The sequence below is a fragment of the Alnus glutinosa genome, chromosome 1, assembly GCF_958979055.1.
Source record: "Alnus glutinosa chromosome 1, dhAlnGlut1.1, whole genome shotgun sequence".
NCBI lineage: Eukaryota > Viridiplantae > Streptophyta > Magnoliopsida > Fagales > Betulaceae > Alnus > Alnus glutinosa.
The window spans coordinates 20,350,749-20,368,729 of NC_084886.1; the positions used below are offsets into that span (position 1 = coordinate 20,350,749).

Sequence of the window (17,981 nt, forward strand, 5' to 3'; positions counted from 1 at the left end):
ACTGAGAGTGCTCCTATCGGTTTGTTGTTAAAGAATAAATTTCATTTTAAAAAAAGAGTAACGCTATACTTCACACAACAATCATACTATGTTGATGTAGCATTGGCTAGTAGCCTTTAATTTTTTTATTTTTTTTTTTAACAAAAGCTTTTTCAAAGATTAAATCATACTACAAGAGTATAGTTTGATTATGATATGATTGTGGTGTGAAGAATAATATTTTTTTTTTAAAAAAAGAAATAGAGAAAGAAAAAAAATGGAAAAAATATAAAAAAGCTCCCTGAACGAACAACCTATTTTAAAATATCTTTTTGAATTTTTAAGTTTGCTAAAGTGACCCATCAAACTATCAAAGTGTGCCAAAAATGCTATTTTTGTTGAAATATTCCTATAATACCATTGCCACATGTCATATATCTCATTAAAAAAATAGTATCTATGTATTTTTTTAAAAAATTAAATTTAAAAATTAAGGAAAAAAATTAAAATATTAAAAAAAACTAAAAAAATAAAATAAAAATTCAAGGGATGACTCGAGCCACCTCTTGGGGCCATTGCCCACCCCATTTTTGCCAATGGGGGCGGTTAAGCCACCCAGAGTCGATCTGGGGGTGATCCCCCACCCCCGAAATAGCAAAATGGAGGTGACCGAAACCATCCCCAAGAGCCTTGGGGTGGCGAGGCCACTCTCGTTTGGCCCGAGAGTGGTTTCGGCTAACCCCAAGGGGACCAAAGTCAAACTTTTTTTCTTTTTTTTCTTTTTGACTGTTGGGGGTTGTTTCGACCACCCACCAAGTATTAGGATCCTCTACAGTTCAACTGAACTGAATAGTATCCAGTTAGTTGTAGTGTAGGGGTATTTCTATGCCAAAAAATGTGAAAAACCAAAACTACCCATATACTTATAACTAACTGGATACTCTCCAGTTCAATTGAACTGGAAATGATTTATTTCCACAGGTCCAAAGGGAGTGGCGCACTTCCATCTTGCTTTTTCGGGGTGGCCGAACCACCCCCAAGGGTCTTGAGGGTGTTTTGGCTGCCCCCAAATTGGCTCTAGGGGTGGCTTAGCTGCCGCCATTGGCCCACGAGCCACCCCTTCAGTTTTTTTTTTTTCTTGATTTTTTAAATTTAATTTGTTTTGAAATTTTATTATATTTTAATAGAATATATGACAAGTGGCAAGGATATTAGAGAAATATAATAAAAAAGTGATATTTTTGACGTACTTTAAAAATTTGACAAATCATTTTAATCCACTTGAAAATTTATGCACTATTTTAAAATTAACTATTAATTCCGAGACTTTTTTATATTTTTTCCTTGCACCATAAACCCAAAAGAAGTGTCTTTCTGAAATGAGCAGGGCCAAATTTCTGAAATGAGCCGGGACTCCTTATCTTTCCCTGGACGGCACAAATAATCCACACTCCGCCAGAAATGGCAGTCCATCTCAACCGTCCACTTCCCTCTTTCGCCGCCCAAAAGGTTTTCTTCGCGAAATCCCAAACGTCCAGTAAACTACGCGTCTCCTGCTTCATTCCGTTCCACTCGGGCAAGGTGAGCTTCCTCGCTAGCTGATTCTCTTCGTCTTTTTGCTGTTTGTAAATTCAGAGAAAGGCGAGGGCAGAGAAATGAGACTGTGGTTTGTGTTTGGACGCGCAGTTTAAGAGGGACTACACGAGCGTGATGATAGTCCCGACAGGGATAGGAGCCGCCATTGGTGGATTCGCCGGCGACGCTCTGCCCGTGGCCCGCGCGCTCTCCTCCGTCGTCGATTGCCTCATCACTCACCCCAATGTAATGTGCCTCCACACTCTGGGTTTGCTTGAATTAGGGTAGCTTGATCTTTTGGACGTTCATACGGAAATTTATGTTTGGGTCTGTAACGCGGGCTTAGATGGTTTTCAGAAATTGGATTCTGCTTCATTTTCATCAGCCCTTTTGCAGGTGCTTAACGCAGCAATGCTCTACTGGCCCATGCCAAATGTTTTGTACGTTGAAGGTCATGCTCTTGACCGCTTTGCCGAGGGATTATGGGCCCTTCAGCCTGTACACCAAAATAGGGTGTGTTCTAATGTCTCCTTTAGATAGGATTGTATTGTTATTATGTGTCACGTCTCTCAGCCGAGAAAAGAAAAAATGAAAAAAAAGAAGGCTAAAATATATGTACCCCTTCAACTTGGCCCTTGTCTAATCGAACCTTTCAGTTTTTGAATATTTTGATCACACATCTATGCCCTGAGATCGATTTAATTATACCCTTTTATCCATAGGCCATTAGCAAATTGCTGGTGAAAGTGTGTCACATGATATTTATGTGCCTTCCTAATCAAGGGGCACATGTCACGTGATTTGTAAAGCATTATCTTTATATCGAAAATAATTTTAAAACAATTGAATCTGAGGGGGGTGGCATTTAGAATAGGGACAAAGCTGGAGGTGATCATACATTTTACCCCCAAAAGACTTGTGACAAGGTGCTGTCATGTATCAAACATTTGTTCGACCAATGTCATGCAATTGTTTATTGAATTTGTGATGTGAAGCAGGTGGGATTGGTTCTTGATGCTGGAATGGAGGAAGAGCTTCAGATACGCCATTTACAAGTGGCTGATGCTGTAAGGGCTTCCCTTGGATTGCCTATGGTGGAATATATTGTTACTGACACCCCTTTGGAGGTACCCATTTTTATTCTAGCTGAGCTATGGAGCAGAATGTGTTGAATTCACTCAGTTGGCTCGTTTTAAAAAGAGCAGTGGTAACAGAGGAATCATGCAAATCGAATTATGTAACATACTTTCATTTGCTAAATGGTTTTGTTTTGGAGTCAAGTACTTAATAATTGATAAATAGGCTGTATCTCATATCTGCTTATGATCTAACTTCATGAGGGCATTTCAACTTGATTCTGAAAGTCTGTAAAGAGAGGGAGAGGGAAAAAAAAAAAGGCTGTGATTAGTCAGTAACCATGCTGTATTTGAGAAGTTCTTGTTATATTTCAACTTAATTGCTAATAATATATTTTCTGTGAGTTTTCACTTATCACATATTTGATAGGGAATTTCTTTTTTGTTTTTGTTTTTAATCTTTTTCTCTTTCATAGTCAAAAGTCCTACTTCCAATTTTTGTGGTTTTAGATAAATTCTGAATTGCCTAACCATGAAAACAGAAATTTTCTTCCATTGTGAGTGCCAAGAACCTAATATATGTCTTACAGGTTGAAAAGTGGGTTGATCCAAAGAGTGGGCAATCAATAGGGAGAATTAAACACCCTGACTCATTACTGAGAGCTGTACAGACTTTAGTTAGGCGGTCAGGGGTGAATGCCATTGCAGTTGTTGGACGCTTCCCAGATGATGATGTTGAACACACAGATGACTATCGGCAAGGAATGGTATGTCAATAATGGCTTTGGGTACTACACTGCATTGTAATTTATTTATCTATTTTTTGGTTAGGCCATACTGCTGTTACAATCATTCAACATTGAACACAATGAGCACGTCAAGGCATGTTGTAGGTTTTAGCTACCTAATTTGTTGAACAAGCTCTTCATTATAGAGACCTTTGCATTATTGTATGAGAGCATATTTTTTCTGTTTACAATCGAATTATTTTCAAATATTACAAGTTCCAAATAATTCTGGAAGTTTGGACTGAAATAACTTGTATGCTAACTTTTCTCTCTCCCATATTACCTCTATTTCCTTTCAAACATGACCATGATTACTTTTAGAATTTTATTCAAAATTCAGTTAAGTACCATTCATATTAATTCCTGTACTCTGTTTTTGTTTTGATTTTTCCCTCCTGGTTCTTAATAGTTCTGGATGTCAACTTTGTGTCTATGGTTGTGAATTGATATGGTTCATTAAGTCTATGAGAGCAATGCTTGAGTCATTTTCCACCTTGTAACTCGTAGGAAGAGCATCAGCGTGGTGCACATATGTGTGGTTTCTGTCATTGAAACACCACTTTGCTACCAAGTTGGCTTTTATTTACTTCCTAAGGTGATCCAAAAACTTGGCATCTTTGGCCGTATTGGTTGATGATGGGGTTTTTTTATTTTATTTTTATTTTTTTATTTTTTTAATTTTTTATAAGTAATAAAATTTTATAAAAAAAGCGGTTGATGATGGGTTTTAAGCTGAAGCAACTTTGGTTCATTTCATACCATTCAGGTTCTTATCTCATTACGCCTTGTTCGCTTTTCTTTGCAGGGAATAGATCTATTGGCAGGAGTGGAGGCAGTTATAAGTCATTTGGTGGTGCAGGAATTCCAAATTCCTTGTGCACATGCTCCTGCATTATCACCCTTTCCCCTGAGCTTATCGCTGTGCCCAAAAGCAGCTGCTGAGGAGGTCAGAAACTCTTACAATAACAAAGAAAGTATAAGCTTTTGAAATCTAGGGGTGAATCTCTCTCTCTCTCTCTCTCTCTCTCTCTCTCTCTCTCTCTCTCTCTCTCTCTCCCTCCCTCCCTCCCTCCCTCCCTCTCTCTCTCTCGTTGTGTGTGTTTGTGAGTGCAAATGACCATCAAATCATTCTCAAGTTACTCAACCGGTTAGCATTAGACCATATCACTATCAGAAGACCTCCCTCCCTCCCTCTCTCTCTCGTTGTGTGTGTTTGTGAGTGCAAATGACCATCAAATCATTCTCAAGTTACTCAACCGGTTAGCATTAGACCATATCACTATCAGAAGACTAAGGTTGAAAAAACTGTCCGAGAATTATTGGAATCAAAGAACCATCGCACCAAGTCAGTCCTTTCTCCCTTTCCGTTTTGTTGGTCACATTGGCTGATGGAAATGGGAGGATGTGCATAGACTAACAGGTCCTAAATCAAGAAACTATTAAAGATAAGTTCCCAATTCCCGTTGTTGATGAATTATTAGATGAATTGTAATGGCGCTACAATACTTTCAAACTTGGACCTTAGATCGGGATACCACCAAATTAGGGTTGGACTGGAGGCCCAAAACTGCCTTTAGGACTCATTAGGGGCACTATTGGGTTCTTAGTATTGCCCTTTGGGCTTACTAATGCCTTTAATGAATGACATTTCAATCCTTATCTAAGAAAATTTGTCCTAGTATTTTTTTTTATGACATCCTGGTCTACAACAAGACCTTAGATCACTGGAATCACTTATGGCTAGTGTTAAAAATCTTGCAGCAGCATCAATTATATGCTAAAAGATCAAATGTAGATTTGCTTGTAAGGTGGTGGATTATTTGGGGCAACTAATTTCGGAAGTAGTTAAGGTAGACCTAGTTAAAATTGAAGCTATGATAAAATGGCCTTTCCCTAAAACCTTAAAGCCTTTAGGGGTTTTTAGGTTTGCCTGGATACTACAGGAAAATTATTAAGAACTATGGGTTAATTATTTCCCCTCACAAATTGCTCAAGAAAAATTCTTTTCTGTGATAGGTTTGCCTCAAAACTGCTGTCACTAGTACACCAAGCCTTACACTGCCTGCTTTTTCTAAAGATTTTGTCATTGAGTGTGATGATTCAGGTGAAGGAATAGGGACAATTTTAATGTAGGATGGAAAACCGATTGCTTTTTTGAGCAAAGAATTAAAAGGAGGCCATATTTATTGGGTTGACCCTTCAAAATCAAAAGTGATAAACAAAATCGTAAATTTTTGTCAGAGCAAAAAGTGGGAAACCCATAACAACAAAAATGGATCTTTAAACTTACGGGGTATGATTTTGTTATGGGAAAAATGCAAAATCAATCTCAGTGGTTTACCTGATTTACAATTAACTTCATGTGGTATTAAAATGAACTAAGAGGTTCCTAGGATATGCCAAAAATACAAATCACTCTTTACAGTCAAATTCCATCAAAATACTTGACGGATTCTGTTAGTGTACTTCGTTAACACAAATAAAATGATGACACGTGTCACTCTTATATATATATATATATAAAATATAAAAATTAAAAAATTAAAATTTTTTAATTAAAAAAAAGAAGAAAAAAGCAAGGGGCGGCTGGGGTGTGTGTGTGTGAACATCAAGAACAGAAAAACGAAGAGAGACAAGAGAAGTAGTAGATGCCAGAGGTGTGTGCTTGAGGCTGGTTGCTTCGGACCCCTCTCTCTCTCTCTCTCTCTCTCTCTCTCACACACACACACACACACTCTACTCACGTCTCTCTATGGCCTTCAATTCTTGCATCCAAAGACGGGCGCTTGTTCATTGATTTTGTGAGATTGTATTGCTTTTTTCATTTTTTTTTAAATTAAAAATTTATACTTGATAAGTTTTTAGTTTCTTTAATTTTTTAGTTTTTTATTTATTTATTTATTTAATATATATATATATATATATATATATATATATATATATATCTTTTTTATTAAGAGTGACACGTGTCGTCATTTTATTGGCGCTGACGTGGCACACTAACAGAATTCGTCAAGTGTTTTGACGTAATTTGACTACATGGAGTGATTTGTATTTGTGGCATACCCCAGGGACCTCTGAGTTTATTTATTTGAAAAAATTACAGTTTAGCTTCCCAAATTACCACCCATTTTGCAACTAGCTTCACAAACTGCTAACACTTCGACTCTGGTCCACCAAACTACCAAAACGTTTAAAAAATGCCTATTTGGATGAAATATGCCCATAATACCCCTGTCACGTGTCATTTTTCAATTAAATAATAAATAAAAAACAAAAAAATATTAAAAAACCAAACTAAATAAAACTTATTTTTTTAATTTTTTAAAAAGAAAGGATTAATTTCTTTTTTCTTTTTCCTTTTTTTTTTGAAGGCTATACCTATCAATTTCTTTGGAATAAGGAAAAGTATATACAAAAGATATTTATTTTATATTATATTAGTATTTTCCATTTTCCATTTTTAGTTTTTATTTTCTGTGATTTTCTTCTTCCTTTCCCTTTTTTTCCCTTAATTTTTCCATCTAATTTATATATTATTTTTCCTTTTGTAAATTTTACATTGAATCAGGCCACCCCATTCCCAAGCATTTTCCTTTCTTTTTTTTTTTTTTTTTTTTTTTTTTTTTTTTTAATTTTTCAAATTTATTTAATTTTTTAATTGAAAGATAACACGTGGCAAGAGAATTATGGGCATATTTCGTCAAAATGCGCCTTTTTTAAACTTTTTGGTAGTTTGAGGGGTTGGAATCGGAGTGTTGGCAGTTTGTGGGGCTAAATGTAAAACGAGTGGTAATATAAGAGGTTAAACTATAATTTTCCCTCTTTATTTTTTTTATAAATAATGTCATTTCATTAAAAAAAACGTAAAAGCGCGCAACCATAGAAGAAGTATACAAAAATATCCCTAAAAGTAGGAAACAGATGAACATGAAATTAAAAACTCCGCAAAAGTAACACTATTCGGGTTATGATGAGTTGAGACCCATAAAGATAAAGTATTAAGCATAGTTCGACGCAACTCCAACATCGGGGTTTCTACATCTTCAAAGTGCCGAGCATTCTTCTCACGTCAAAGACCTCACATTACACATAAAGGAATCTGCTTCCAAATTTGCTTAACTTGACCACGACCAAACGAATTGCCCCAGTTGCTCAACAAATCCAGCATTTGTCGCGGCATAACCCACTCCACCCCAAACAAAAGAAGAAAATAGCTCAATATATCCTGTACAACATCACAGTGAAGTAATAGGTGGTCAATGGATTCCCTTCTCTTCTTGTACATACAACACTACTCCACCACCACTATATTTCGCCTACGTAGATTGTCATGCGTCAAGATCTTTCCTAGAGCTGTTGTCCACCCAAAAAATGACACTCGCGGCGAAGCCTTAACACGCCAAATACTCTTCCATGGAAATGAAGAACCCTCTTGACTATCTAAAGCTTTATAGTATGACTTCACTTCAAAGTGCCCCCTCTTAGAGAGGCTCCAAACTATCTTGCCATCCGCTCCATGCCGAATCCGATGAGAATACAACCGCTCTTAAAAAGAAAGAACATCTCCCCCTCCCAATCCTGTGCAAGGCGCATAAAAATAACATTCCACTGTGCAACTCCATCTAACATCTAACACAGACAAATTACCTACCACCCAGGCGTCTTTATATCGAGCAATACTGAACAAAATTGGATAACAAAGCTTCAGCGGACTATCTCCACACCATAAATGCCAAAATTGTACATTATACCCATCCCCCACCTCAATGCGCACAAACTTATAAAAAGTATCACACTCCCTTCTGATATGTTTCCACACACTCACACCATAAGTCCCCACAACTTATGATGAACACCAACCACCCCCTCAATCTCCCATATCTAACTTCAATCACCGATCTCCATAAAGTTTCCCTATCTAAAGCATACCTCCACATCCACTTCCCCGATAAAACTCAATTAAACTTAATCAATTTTTAAACTTCCAAACCACCTATCTTTAGTGGAGTACAAATTGTGTGCCAGTTTACTAAATGAAATTTTACCTCATCCCCAATGCCACTCCATAAAAAATCATGTTGAAGTCTCTCAAGTCTAAGAGTTACACTCATAGGAATGGGGAATAACGACAAATAGTACGTAGGAATGTTGGAGAGAGTGCTTTTAATGAGTCAACCGACTACCCTTAGACAAATATAATTTCTTCCAACCAGTTTATTTTGATATCACAAGGAGTTAATTGTAAATCAAGTAAACCATAGGGATTGATTTTTCATTTTTCTCTTTTTCTATTGAATACAAAAAAGGGCAAGGAAAATAAGGTCGCTGATGCACTATCTAGAAAGGAGTATGGTGTAGATGAAAGTATTTTTCTCATTACTTTCCCTAACATATGTGGCTGGATGAATTGAAAACCAGTTATCCAACAAATAACAGTAGAAAGTATTCAATAAAGAATGAAGTACTGTTCTACAAATACAGAATATACACAAGCAGACTGTCAAACTTGGGAAAATTCGAGTGGGTTCACAGTAGCCCTTTGCATATGGCGAAGGCAGAATTCTACTGGTCAAGGATGAGAGAGGAGATTAAAAAATTCATCCAAGAATGTGATATGCGCTAGAAGAGTAAACGTGAAAACACTTTACCACCTGGACTTCTACAACCTCTTCCCATTCCAACACAAATTTGGAGACATTTCTATGGATTTTTTGGTGGTAGTTGACAGGCTAAGTATGGTTATTTTATTTCGGTGTCCCATCCTTACACAACAGCTAGAATAGCATAGCTATTCGTAACTAATGTTCTTAAACTACAAAGAATGCTGGCAACTCTAATGACAAATCGTGATCATATTTTTATAAGCTCCTTCTAGAAGGAACTATTCAAACTACAGGGCACTAATTTGGCTTTCAGCTTAGTACCCATTAAAAAATGATAAATCCCAAAAAGTAGCATTAAAAAGCTGACCATAATAAATTTTATATACGAGGGAATGTTGGCATTTTTGTCATTTGAAATAAAGAAAATTTTCCCTCAGGCAAGGGATTGTGGAGTCACATCTCTTTAGAAGGGAATCCACATTCCCAGCAAAAGGCTGTTGAATGGGAATCCACATTCCCTTGGGTGTCTGGATTCCGTTCACATAAATGCAGCCAAACAAGGTAATCTTTTAAGATTCTCAGGAATCCTAAAAGATTACTCCCATCCAAAAAACCCATAAGGTTTTAGGAAAATGCTATTTTACAATAGCTTCAATTTTAATTGGGTCTGCCTTGACTCCTTTCGAGATTAGATGCCCCAAGTAATCCACGTCCTTACAACCAATCTACATTTTGATCTTTTAGCATATAACTGATGCTGCTGCAGGGTTTTTAACACTACCCTTAAATGCTTCAAGTGATCTTCTAAGGTTTTGTTGTAGACCAGGACGTCATAAAAAAATGATTATGACAAATTTTCTTAGATAGGAATTGAAAAGGTCATTCATTAACCCTTGAAAGGTTGAGGGCCATTAGTAAGCCCAAAATGCATTACTAAAAGCTCAGTGCCCCTCATGAGCCCTAAAGAAAGTTTTGAGTATATCCTTCAGTCTAATCCTAATAAGGTGGTATCCTGATCTAAGGTCTAGTTTTGAAAATATTGTAGCTCCATACAATTCATCTAATAATTCATTAACAAGAAGAATTGGGAATTTATCTTCAATAGTTTCTTGATTTCGGGCCTGGTAGTGCATGCACATCCTCTAGCTTTCCTCAGCAAAACAGAAGAGGAGAAATTACTCTAACTTGGTCTGATGACTCTTGATTCCAATAATCCCCAAACATTTTTTTTCAATCTCAATCTTATGGTAATAAGGATAGGGACATGGTCTAACGCTAACCGGTTTAGTACCTTCCTTGAGATGATCACAACTCCTGGATGGTGGCAGCTCTTTAGGTTCGTTAAAAACTTCTTTCAATTCCTCCAAAAGCTTAGAAAATGAGGTCACTTTCCTTGTTTGCACAAAAATTTCTCCTTCATTTTTTAATTGCAAAATCAGTCCGTTTCTATCCATCTTAGTAGATTTACAAAATCTTTCTCTGTCCATAAGAGTTGATTCAGTCCTCTAAGTTTTATAGTTCTTCCCCATAACAGAATTCCATTCCAAGAATAGGGCCCAAGTTTCCCAGCCACTGGACTCCAAGCATTATGTCACAACCAGATAGGTTTATAAAAACACATCAACTTTGAAGGAATTACCCTACACAATTAAAGCCACATTCTCACACTTTCCTTCACTAAGCATTCTGTCACCATCAGCTACCTTTACTTGCATTTTTTTTTTTCAGACTTCTGATGCATAAATGACTATTTCTTACAATTCTTGGATCCAAGAAGTTGTGAGTATTTCCAGTATCCACCAGAATAACCATCCACTCATTCTTGGAGACCCCGAGATTGCTTGCTATGATATCTTGGGCAAATCTGCCATTAAATCAACAACTTCTCTATTTTCTTCTATCTATCTCCTTGCTGACTTATTTTCTTCTTCCAGCTCTTCCTCTTGGTTCCACTCTAGTCCTTCCATCAGAAACAACTTAGGCCCTCTACAATTATGACCCTGGTGCGATTTTAGTTTGTGAAATTCTTTGAATAAGGATAGAGAGTTTCTGAATTCCCTTTGTTATACTTCGCTGGAAATTTCCCTGAATTATCCCCATCTGTCTCAAATTCCTTCTTTTAGTATTCACATGATCTTCTTGCATCTTGGCTAATCCAAAGGCTGCATTGAGAGTGGTAGAGTTAAGCATTCTTACCAGAAGCCTAATGTCATCCCTAAGACCATTCAAAAAGCAACTCAACTTATGTTTTTCTGATAAGCCTTTAATCCGGTTAGATATCAACTCAAATTGAGTCTTGTAGGTTACCACCGAAGCTGTCTGTTTGAGCCTAGTAAGAGCCTCCATTGGGTCATCATAAGCTTCAGGCCCTAATCTGACCTGTAGGGCTCTAATAAAGGCTTCCAAACTTGTAAAACATCCCAATTCTTCAGCATCCGGAAACCATGCATCCCTTCCATGGGGAAATAATCCATTAAAATTCTTTGATGTTGTGGTGTTTGATAATAAATAAATAATTAAATAAAATTTATTTAGATTCAACTGTTTTTTGGACCAAATAACATCTCGTCTCCCCATAAAAAGGAGGTAGAGGGTAAGGTCTTGGGTGGAATCCCATGGGGTACATAAATTTTATTTATCTATGTATATCTACAGTTTATGGTTGAAGGAAGGCAATAACTTGTATTCATAGCTAGGGATGTCTTATATTTGTCTTTGTGTCAGTTTAGCATAAGATTATCAGGGGGTTCATAGTTTTGGATAATTTATTCTCGCCACATATATGCTGGTATTGTGGACTATTTACTCTCCAAGTATGCCAATAATTTATTTATACCAGAGGTGTGTTCTGTTTAAATATAAAAATAAAAAGATATACTTAAGAAAAGGGAGTTGCATGTGTGATCAGCAATTCTTTATGAAGGGAAACATTTATTAGTCATCAGATGAAATATTCATGAATCAAGTTGGATAGTAACAAGTTGTTTTAATAAAAAAGAGGGCATGTTGACTGATTACGGGGGAGAGTAGAAAGGATAAATAAATAAAAAAGTGTTTTGTAAAAATGCTAGTGCAGCACAATTGTTCTTGAACAACATATAGGCAACTAAGATGATATGGAGTTATGCAGATCAAGCTTTTGCTTTACAGGTGTGAAGAGGTGGGAAAATGTAAGGATCTAAAAGGTGAAGTAGAAATTAAAAAGTGAAAATCGATAGGGTTAGAAGATAACAAAAATTCTCATGCTCTAGCTGAAGGCTTGATTTTTTGTTAATTGAAGGCTTTTCTATATGTTGTGGGGGTAGATTCTGTAGATTTGATTGGGAAAGCCTCACTTGTTTTTGCAGTTGCAAAACAGCATTTAGACACTTCGATTAAAAAATAGAATAAAATTGCTCAGCTATTAAGTCAGCATCATTTACTCGAGTTCAATAAATGGGTATTAACATCAAAAGTATAATGCCAAGCAGCCTTATTAAATTTTATGATTATACTTCTTTCCTTGACTTTGTAATGGAGTTAAATTGGTAGAACATAGGATCCATGGCAAGTATTTATACCTTTGTAGGATATACGAAAAGGAAGGAAAAGAAACAACCAAAATGTATGGATGTAACAAGCTTCTTTTGTTCTTTTCTTCACAAAGAGTTGTATGGCGTATTACCAAGCACGTAAAATTTTCTTTCCAAATATGGAACATTGGAAAAGAAATAAATAAATTTTCTTTCTCCATGGATGAATATCATCTCTAGGCTTTTACAGGTTGTTTTTTTTTTTTGTTAGTTAACATCTCTCTTTCTATCTTATGCAACAGTTAGGACATACATTCTTGCCATGTGTGCTTGCTGGGCTAAGTAATGCTCCACAATACGTGGTCAAGAACAATGAGTCTTTGGAAAAGGGTTGCATATTGGCAAGTGATGTTGATAGTGTTGTTCTTCCTATAGATGCTTGTGGAGGAGAGGGTGCTCTTGCTTTTGCTAGAAGTAAAAGGAACAAGGTACAAATATCAGACATGTCTATTCTCGCGCTTTCTTCTTTTCCTGATTAATAATGGTGGTTGATTATGGAAAAAGCAAATTGGCCTGTTGGAACTTTGGCTTATGTAGTCACCTCCATCCATCGTACACGCTCGAGCAATCGGGTTTTAGCTACTAGTTGCTTAATTATTTCTGACATAGATTTTCATACAGATACTTATTATTGCTGTGGAGGAAAATGAAACAGTTCTCAATGATACACCAGATAAATTTGGGATTGAAGCGGTATGCATTCTAATTCTTGTACACCATTTTCCTGTCTTCTTTTTGTTTACACTCTTTTAGTTGTTCTGGGAGCAACTTCCATGAATAGGTTAGTGTTGTTATGCTTGTGTTGGTATGCCTGAACTTGCTTAGTCCAAGTCAACTTCGTCAATGGAGCACTTCTACCCTGACCTCCATACTTCTTTTTCCAGTTTTCCTAGAGTCGTGAGACCAGCATAAGATTTGCTTTCGATATTACTGTTACGATGTATCCTTGAAATAGTGGGCATTAATATTTTCATTGTGGGTGAAGTTATAAAGGTCTATTTAAGACAATTTTATTTTTCATGTTCTTTTTGGAATTAGGTACATCTGTATGTCATACAATTTTCTGAAAGTCATGAACTTAGATTAGATTAAGATATTGTTCATTACAATTTGCATTTACGGTAAAAATAGGGGGAAAATGGAAAAAAATTGGAAGAGACAAAAAAGAAAAAGAGTCAGGTCCCCCTAACAGGGCCATTGTAAACCATCCTCGTGACTGTTGGAAGTCATTCTTCCATCTGAACATATCATAAAGTGATTTGTTTCCAAATGAACTGCATGTATAATAACGGAATTCAATCTCTCATACAGGTCAAGGTCTCAAACTATTGGGAAGCCATTGGTGTGATTGCAGCTCACAAGGCAGGAATAGACCCACATTCTCTCAGAAGAAACAGAATAAACAACATCCCGTGCACTCCCAATATGCCTGCTAATGGTTATGCATTTTCAAATACCATGCCGATCCCCTGATTAAAGTTGGAAACCTCATTTATATTAATAAAGTTATATTCAAAACAAAGATTTTAAAAATTATTCTTTGACTCGTGGCCCAGTAAGTCTGAGCATTGTTATACTTTTTCGTTAATTTGTGTTAGAATGAAGGAAACAGAGCAGAAAAATTAAAAGGTTCATTATAGTTTTTCATGGTCGCTAGAAAAGAAAAGAAAAACTGTCTATTGATATTGAACATGGTACTGTCTATGTTGGTCTTAATTAAATTGTGATGAAAACATTCTGGAGTGTTATTTGGTGCAATGGGATTGGTGGGTCGGTGGAATGCATGGGGAATCAGCAACTTTGTAGGCCAATTTCAAGCTCCAGCTGGTTGACAATGAAAGAAGCAACTATGGAGATTGACAGCCCCATCAAAGTCATCACTGGGAGGTTAGCCGACATCTCGTTTTGGTCTCCATGATGATATCTTAAACTTTGCTGGTAACTTACGCAAAAGGGTACTGAAAACAGATGTAAACATCAACTAATTTGTTTGCATTAGGATGATTTAACGAGGTCAGTTTTGTACTATTCGCATGGTTCAGCTGGCATTGACCCACATAAAAGCTTGCATGATGCTGATTTATGATATCTGCAACGACCATAGTTTTGTTTGTTTACTGTTTCTAGTTTTATCATTATTGATTCTCTGGTCACCAAAGTCCTGGGCCTCTCTTGTCTGAAGACCGAAATGAAAGCCTCGTGACTCGTGCCTTTCCATCAACAAATAGGCAACACATAAAGTGCAATTTTTTTTTTTTTTTAAAAAAAAGTTTACCCAACTCCAATTATTCGTCATGATTTAATGTTATTAGGCCTCACAGATCTATCATTTACGTCACAATCTCACTTGCCCAAAAATAGAAGTTCACAAACCAAAAGCCTGGTGCTCCATTTGTACACACCAGGGGCACTCCGCTGTTTGGGTCTTCGCTTGATGCGTGATGTTAACCTTGCTCTCGTCTATGGGCTTGGTTGTAAAAATGCCCGGTGTGTCAATTTTACACGTGAGAAACACATGTTTTTTAAATAATAAGAATAGAGTTGAAAGAAATTTTATTAAAAAAGTATGTTTCTTCTAACTTTGTCATTGCTATTTAATAAGCATGTATTTCTCACATGCAAAATAGACACGGCATTTTTATAAATGCTCTCAAAGTCCATAAAAAGAAAATCACTTTGTAACACTTTGCTGCCAGGAATGCAAAGCTTCTCAAGACTGTGGAACGGTGGTCTCCTCTTCCGGTGGGCTATTTCAAGATTAACTTTGATACAACCATTTGTGATCATTTCTCTGCTCAAGTTGTTGTTTGACGCAACTCTAGTGGAATCTTTGTTAAATCAATCTCTAAGATTTGCCCTTCATGTGATCCTAGTTAGGGGTATACAACCGGTTGTAGTTGCGGTTATTTCATCATAACCACAACCACAACCAGGGTGGCCGGTTATTCACTTTTAAATAATTGCAATCGCAACGGGTCTAATGATTGCAGTTATTAACAACCAGTGGTTGTACGATTATTAACTGGTAACCGCTTTTCATAAATTGTCAAATTTTTTATTTTTTATTTTTTGGTTTTTTTTTAATCCATACAAAAATTTGACTTTGCATTTAAAGCTCCCTTTTTATTAATGAGCAATGCACAGGAGTAAAGATGATTGCATCCTCTCATATAAAACCCAATGACCAAAGTGAACAACCCCTTGCCCTGCAACTTTGGTATTTATGCATTATGTAATCTGAACTTCACTTTCATTGATAGCTTCTAGCTGTCTTCTGCTCAGTGAAATCAGAGGGTTATTTTGATTATCATTACTAGGTGTTGCGATAAGAGTTATATCCTGCCCTATTAAATGGATTATGGTTTTGGGTAGCTTTCATAGTTTTAGATTGGCCAGTATATTGATCTCTTTTTTTATGTGCAAATCTGTAGTGCGGTGAAAGGAGGAGAGGCAGGGAGCAATGCGTGAAAAAGAAGAAAAAAATAAACTTAGAGGCTAAAATTATTTTTTAATTATTTCTATTTTTAATATATGTATATATTATAATACAATCAACTGATTATCCAGTTATTAACCAGATTTATAAATCCTTATAACCAGTAACCGCAACCGGCCTAGGCGGTTGTCTGGTTGCGGTTATTTCCAGTTATGCGATTAGCGGTTTATAATCGTCCCGCTTGTACACCCTTAATCTCAATTATGGTGAAGCTTTGGCAGCTCTACCAACTGCACAACTGGCGCGTTCTTTGGATCTCACTTCTTTCACTCTGGAGGGCGTTTCTGTTGGGTTTTGACTTGTCACCCATCAATTAGTCTTGCTATCTCATGTTGAAGAGTTTGACATCTTAATTGCACATGAGTAGTTAAGAAGTTCATGGTTGAGAGTTGGGCATCTTAATTACATGGGTAATTGTGAGGCTCATGATTGAGAGTTGGACATCTTAATTGTACATGTATTGTTGGGCATTTAAGATGGGTTGGTGGAGCTTGCCTATATAAAAGAATGAGAGCTCATTTGTGTATTCAATTACAAGAGAGTTAGAGAATAGTGAGAGAAAGAAGATCCAAAGTTCAAGTGAGCCATTTGAGAGAGTGAGAGAATCCTCTTTGTAGAAACACTATCAAGTGTTGTTTTGGGTGTACTTGGGTCTTTAGGTGTGAGCCACTATTTGTATCTCCCTTGTTTTCATAGTAAAAGATCTTGATCTGTCTTCTCTAGTGGACGTAAGCCAAGTTGGGGCCGAACCACTTAAATTCTTGTATCTATTTTGGTAGTTTTGTTTCTTGATCTTTACTTCTCAATTTATTTTGATGCCTCTGTTATAACAAACTGGTATCAGAGCTAGGTTATATCAAGCTGGATTTTATCTGTCTGGGTATTGTTCACAAGTACTGTGAACGGGTTTTGTTCAATTCTACATCTAGGGAGGTTCTGTCAACCGGCAAATTTGTTGTCTAAGGAGACTGGGTTTTAAGTGGGACCAGTGTGACCCCTCCAGCCTTTCATGGGAACTTTCCTAGTTGTATTTTTGACTTACCTGTTTGATAGTTGTAACTTGTGACAGTATTGACAGATTCGACAAAAGATGGCGGCAAAATTCGATATTGAGAAGTTCGATGGAAGAAACAACTTCAACCTCTGGCGGGTCAGAATAAAGGCCTTGTTAGTGCAACAAGGGCTGCCCAAGGCGCTAAAGGGAAAAGATGCACTGCCAGAATCATTAACTAGAAGGAAGAGATCTTGGAAAAGGCACACAGTGTAATTTAGTTGTGCTTGAACAATGAAGCACTACGCGAAGTAGTAGAAGAAGACACAACTGCCAATTTGTGGTTGAAGTTGGAGAGCTTGTACATGACCAAATCACTCACAAATCGCTTGTATTTGAAGAAGCGGCTGGCCACACTTCATATGCATGAAGGTATGTCAGTTAAGGATCATCTTGATAAATTCAATCGAGTGATTATTGATTTGAGAAACATTGATGTTAAAATTGAGGACGAGGATCAAGCTATTGCTTTTCTGTGTTCTTTACCACCTTCATATGAGTACTTTGTCGATACCATGATGCATGGTAGAGAAACTCTCTCTGTAGAAGATGTGAAAGCAGCCTTAAACTCCAAAGAATTGAAGAAAATGGTGTCTGAAGGTGTTGCAAAAAGCTCGGGTGAATGACTGGTTGTAAGAGGACGATCTAAATCACAGTCCAGAAAAAAGAAACTAAAATGTTTCGAGTGTCACAAGGAAGGCCATTTTCGGAAAAATTGTCATAAGCTCAAAAATAAAGGGAAAGAGAAAGTCTTTAATGATGGTAATGCAGCTGTAGCAGAAGGCTATTCTGATGATGACGGAAATGTTTTGGCTGTATCATCTTCTAGTATTTCCAA

At 36.7% G+C, this 17,981-nt stretch overlaps 1 protein-coding gene across 1 annotated transcript; it reads left to right on the forward strand.

The window, feature by feature from the left end:
• Window positions 1-1,341: 1,341 nt before the first annotated feature.
• Window positions 1,342-14,243, forward strand: LOC133858666 (uncharacterized). The gene is made up of 9 exons (XM_062294138.1): window positions 1,342-1,560; window positions 1,666-1,800; window positions 1,951-2,067; window positions 2,553-2,681; window positions 3,221-3,397; window positions 4,224-4,364; window positions 12,839-13,024; window positions 13,218-13,289; window positions 13,908-14,243. The coding sequence occupies exons 1-9, from the start codon at window positions 1,441-1,443 to the stop codon at window positions 14,067-14,069; spliced, it is 1,239 nt and encodes a 412-aa protein (XP_062150122.1). The 5' UTR covers window positions 1,342-1,440; the 3' UTR covers window positions 14,070-14,243.
• Window positions 14,244-17,981: the final 3,738 nt, after the last annotated feature.

Coding starts and splice junctions, on each gene's coding strand:
- LOC133858666 (XM_062294138.1), top strand. CDS start 1,441: ATGGCAGTCCATCTCAACCGTCCACTTCCCTCTTTCGCCGCCCAAAAG. Junction 4,365..12,838: donor CAAAAGCAGCTGCTGAGGAG/GTCAGAAACTCT, acceptor CTTATGCAACAG/TTAGGACATACATTCTTGCC. Junction 13,025..13,217: donor CTAGAAGTAAAAGGAACAAG/GTACAAATATCA, acceptor ATTTTCATACAG/ATACTTATTATTGCTGTGGA.